At 46.2% G+C, this 5,111-nt stretch overlaps 1 protein-coding gene across 1 annotated transcript; it reads left to right on the top strand.

The window, feature by feature from the left end:
* Positions 1-3,660: 3,660 nt before the first annotated feature.
* LOC139158612 (urotensin-2 receptor-like) lies at positions 3,661-4,749 on the top strand. The gene has a single exon (XM_070735937.1). The coding sequence runs from the start codon at positions 3,661-3,663 to the stop codon at positions 4,747-4,749; it is 1,089 nt and encodes a 362-aa protein (XP_070592038.1).
* Positions 4,750-5,111: the final 362 nt, after the last annotated feature.

Raw genomic sequence — 5,111 nt, 5'->3', positions numbered from 1 at the left:
TACGGTGCATGTGCGTAAATTGGATGCAGATCCATGTCGTCTGTCACGCGTGGCGTCGCCTGTTCCTCTTCCGGGTTTCTAGCATGAATGCGCATGCAATGATCAGTTGGCCCTTGTGTGCGCAGCAGTGCCAGAAACCAGAAGAGCTGGCCTTCCATTTTCCAGCATGAGCATGCGCACCAGTCAGCTGATGGGCGTGGCAGTAACCGGAAGACTTGATGGCTGAACCAGAAGTTCATGCATGTCCCCTGGGTTGTTCTGCTTCCTTGTTGCAGCCAAGACAAGTGTGCCTGCAAAGTGCTCCCTTTGGCAAAAAAAAAAAAAAAAGGTTCACCATCACTGATCTAAGAGATTAATGTGCATACAGTTATGAAAAGTGATTCCTGAACATTGTTGATATTTCCAGGTTCTCACTATCTTCTCTCATATAGCAGAGGCATCACATGAGGTATTAGGACTTTATTCCTATTTACTAAGGTGGGCATGGGCATGGCCCACAGACCCCGAGTTTGACAGCCCTCTCATATAGTTTAAACTCATATAAAACTAAAAGGTTTATATTTATTTCCCATGACTGCAAGCTTTAATATACATTTTTAGGGTTTTAAATTATATTAATTGGATTAAATGTATTACTATGTTTTTATATATATTGTGAGCTGCCAGGAGTCCTCGGAGAGGGACGGCATACAAATCTAATTAATAAACAAATTAAATAAATAAATAACAATGTAGTCATTGTTTGAACAAAAGTGTAATTCTGCCTGAGATTCTTTCAGAATTCAGAAGACAGACTAGCTGAAATACACCACTGACATATAAAGCTAAAGGTATTTCTGTACGCAGTTTTAGGGACTGAGCTGTCTGTAAATAATTTGGGAAAGATTTCAGGACTATGGTGGATAATTCAGTGGAGATACTGACATACTGTGTTGGAAGCATTTTAAAAAGACAAATTTCATGCTGGGAAGCATTAGGGAAAGAGATGGAAAGTAAAACTCTTGATGTTGTAAAGCCCTTATTCAAATGTACCTCCACATCTGGAAAAGCCTCTATAGTTCTAGTCACCAAATTTGAAAAAGAATATTACAGAGTGGAAAAACACACAGGAGCAGGCAACCAAATACCTTTCTTGCAAGGGAAGGCTAAAACATTTGGGACTCTTTAGCCTAGAAAAAAGATGACTGAATGAGGACATGATTGCAGTGTATAAAAATCAGATGACTGAGCAAGACCACAATTGTAATATATAAAATCATTCCCAGCATGGAGGAAGTGGGCAGAGAGCATCTTTTCACTTTTGCTTAAAATGCTAAAGGCCAGGGTCATCCTTGAAAGCTGTTTGGAAGGAGATAGGCAGGCTGTATAGGATTAATCATAAAAATTCAATATCAGAAGTGAGTTAGGTAAAGACCACTGAAGAGCCAGTTTAATATAACGGTAAAAGCATCAGGCTAGAAACTGGGAGACTGCGAGTTCTAGTCCTGTATGAAACTGAAGCAGGGTGACTTTGGGCCAGTAACTCACTTTCTCACCCCTATGAAGGAGCAAACCAGAGGCAGGGGCAAACCACTTCTGAAATCTGAAGACAAAAACTTTCAGGGACTATTCTGAGCAGTTGACTGACATCTGATTGACATCTGGCAAAAACAAAGAAACAAAACTTGAATGACTTTAAATCCCTGGTGTGTTAAGGGCTATTTATTTTTAAGAAGACTTCTGAGATGAAGCCAGCTCTATTCTGATTGTTGCCTTGTGCTGCCAAACTCTCGCCTCCTAAGTAATTGATAAACTGGGGGTAAATTCCTAAAGTCTCCTAAGTAGACCTACATAGAGCCAGCATAGTCATACTGCACTCAGTATCAAGGATGCAGCTGTAGAGATGGTCAACAGTATTAAGTATTTGGTGGTGCAGATAACTAACAGTCTGAAATGGTCCCTCCACAGGTCACCTTTAGTGAAGGATGCAAACCAGAATCTGCATTTCCTGTGTCAGATGAGGAGAGCACATCTTTCTCCTTCTGACCTGGTCACTTTTTACAGAGGAATAATTGAAAGCATTTTAATAAACTGAATCACAGTTTGGTTTGGTGGCTGCAGAGAAAGTCCATTCAGAGAGTAGTAAAGACAGCGGAGATTATTATAGGAAGCCGCTTCCTGTCATTCAGGATGTTGCTTACAAGTGCTATGTGCTTAGAGTTGAAAGCATTGTTAGAGACACCACACACCCACTTCATAGTCTGTTTCTGTCGCTCCCCTCTGGGAGAAGGTTTTGAAGTATGAGGGTCACCCAGAAAGTAATGCACCACATTTTTTTCTTCAACAATTATTTATTGAACACAATGAAACTTACACACAAGAAAGAATGATGTTTCTTCTACGCTCCCTATTTTTCCATGTAATCTCCGTCCCGTTCTATGGCCTTCCTCCAGCAAGACACAAGGGCCCTGTCAGTACCATTCCTTGTTCTAATGGCTTCACCCTCTGTGCCCAGTGACTAACTGTACTTCTGTCAACTGCAGATTCTCCATAAACTGTACACAAATATTTGTGAATGTTCCCAACAGTTTCTTTCTCCGCAGTGAGAAATTCAATGATGACACGCTGCTTATAACGTACATCACTTACAGACGCTATTTCAAAACACTGCTGCAGCTACGCTGCCTGAAGAAATGCAAAATTTACACACGCTCTCCTGACAATTCAAATAATGTATATCTAAAAGTTTCGCATTAGTATTATTACTCTGGTTTGAGAAAAAAAAATGTAGTGCATTGCTTTCTGGGCAACCCTCGTATATCTAGCAGAACTACCAGATTCTGTAACAGCTTAGTTCCCTGTGCCATCCATCTGGTAAACTCACAAGATTCATTTTTCTCACCATGTACGTGTATACATATGAACTGGACTGTGTTGTTTCTCTGTGCGATATATGTGGGCATAAGCATAATTTTGTATTTATTTATGGTGCCCTAGTTATGTGATGTATATGGGAGGTGGTGACCCTTTGAGAGCTGTACCCAGCAAAAATTCTTTTTAATATATGCCAATTAGTGTACATTCAAAGTGACAATAAAGTTGGTCTAGGTCTGATTGATAACTGATTAATGAGATGGGGTGTTGCTATGAATATAAAAAAGATTACTTAGGAAATGTGTAATTATGCAATTATGGGTGTTTGTCTTTGAGATGTATGCAAGGTACATGCATTGATACTTGTATGAACATGACATGAAAAAGAAAATAAATAAAAGATTATTGGGGGGGGGGGTTGGTCTAAGTCTTCCCTCCAAGGCTAGTTGCTTTCCAGAGGAAGAAGAAGCAGGTCAGCCCCATAAAACAACGCACAAGACAACCCCAACGCCCTCCCATGAGCGCAACTGCGGTTCCCGGCAAGCCCCGACTACTTGAGTAGCTTTTTACTCAACTCCGACCGTCAAGCCGCTGAAGGAGGAGGAGAAGCCCGGTCCCAGGGCGGCTGCTGTGGAGCAACGGCAGCCGCGGAACTCGGGGCAGGCAAGGCTCGGGAACGGAGCCAGCCATTGGCCGCCTGGAGTCCCCGTCAGGAGAGCGGGAGGCGAGGGCCACCGCGCGCAAAGTTGGCGAAGGTGCGGTGGGGGGGATGAGAAAGCGACCGGCCCTACTTGCTCCGCGCGCGCAATGGAGCGCAACTTGAGCGTCGGGCTTGGCAACGAGTCTTCTCGGGCAGCAGCCGGGGGAAGCGCCAGCGGGGAAGCGGCGGCGACCTGGGTTTTTGGCGCCGTCCTCTCCGTCATGTGTGTGGCCGGCGTGACGGGCAACGTGTACACCTTGGCGCTGCTCTGGCGCTCGGGCCGGGGCGCCCGGGGCGCTCCCTTGTCCGGCTCCATCGCCAGCCTGGCCTTGGCCGACCTGCTCTACCTATGCTCCATCCCCTTCATCGTGGGTACGTCGGTGGCCCAGGACTGGTACTTCGGCGAGCTGGGCTGCCGCTTCCTCCTCAGCCTGGACCTGCTCACCATGCACGCCAGCATCTTCACCCTGACCGTCATGTGCACCGAGCGCTACTTGGCCGTCACCCGACCGCTGGCCGTGCGCCACCGCGCCCCGCGCTTCCGCAGGGTCACCGCCGGCGCCGTCTGGGGGATCTCGCTGCTCCTCACCCTGCCCATGATGCTGATGGTCACCTTGAGCCGGAGCCGCGATGGCAAGCATATCTGTGCCCCGACCTGGAACCCCGACGCCTTCCGGCTCTACCTGACGGTTCTTTTCAGCACTAGCATCCTGGCCCCCGGGCTGCTCATTGGCTGCCTCTACGCCCGCCTGGCCGCCACTTACTTGGAGTCGCAGAAGAACCCGCCGCGCAAAACGGGGCCCAAGCGCTCTCCTCGCCAGAAAGTTCTCATCCTGGTCTTCACCATCGTGCTGGTCTTCTGGGCCTGTTTCTTGCCCTTCTGGATCTGGCAGCTGGTGTCCCTCTACCACGGCCCCCTGGGGCTGCCGCTCCACGTCCAGAAGTACATCAACTACCTGGTCACTTGCCTGACCTACAGCAATAGTTGCATCAACCCCTTCCTTTATATCTTGCTGACCAGGAACTACCGCGAATATCTCCGCAACCAGCATAGGAAGTTCTACCGTTTCACTTCTTCCTTTCGCAAGAAGGGCTCCAACTTGCACTGTTCTTGGAGGCGCTCATCCTCTTCGGGCACCCAGTATGAGTCCGGGACAGAAGGCCTGGGGATGGTTGCGCTCAAGGACTGCAAATGAACTCCCTCTGGCCATGTTTGGGAATGGTATTTAAAGACCCTCCAGGTGGGCCAGAGCAAGGTGAGATATTTTTTTTTTGCCACGTGGGTGGTCGGTTTGGGAATTTTCCCAGGGTGAACCAAGAGAGCAACTTTATTTCCTCAATAACAAACTTCTTCAAAGTTAAACTTCTGTATTAAGTATACACAGAATTGTGTTTTATTTAAAATCAGAAGTACATGTTAACCTTAAAAGTGACACAAATTTATTCCAAATCTTTGGAGTAAGTTTAAGTAATATAAATCAAGAAGTTTATATTTTATTCATTGGGATAATTCTTAGTAAGTCTTACCCTGTGTAGTAAAATCTGGGATTATAGAAAA

Source organism: Erythrolamprus reginae, chromosome 2 (assembly GCF_031021105.1).
Source record: "Erythrolamprus reginae isolate rEryReg1 chromosome 2, rEryReg1.hap1, whole genome shotgun sequence".
Classification (NCBI taxonomy): domain Eukaryota; kingdom Metazoa; phylum Chordata; class Lepidosauria; order Squamata; family Dipsadidae; genus Erythrolamprus; species Erythrolamprus reginae.
The sequence above is the reverse complement of the archived record's forward strand: the minus strand, read 5'-3'. Positions and strand labels throughout refer to the sequence as shown.

Coding starts and splice junctions, on each gene's coding strand:
- LOC139158612 (XM_070735937.1), top strand. CDS start 3,661: ATGGAGCGCAACTTGAGCGTCGGGCTTGGCAACGAGTCTTCTCGGGCA.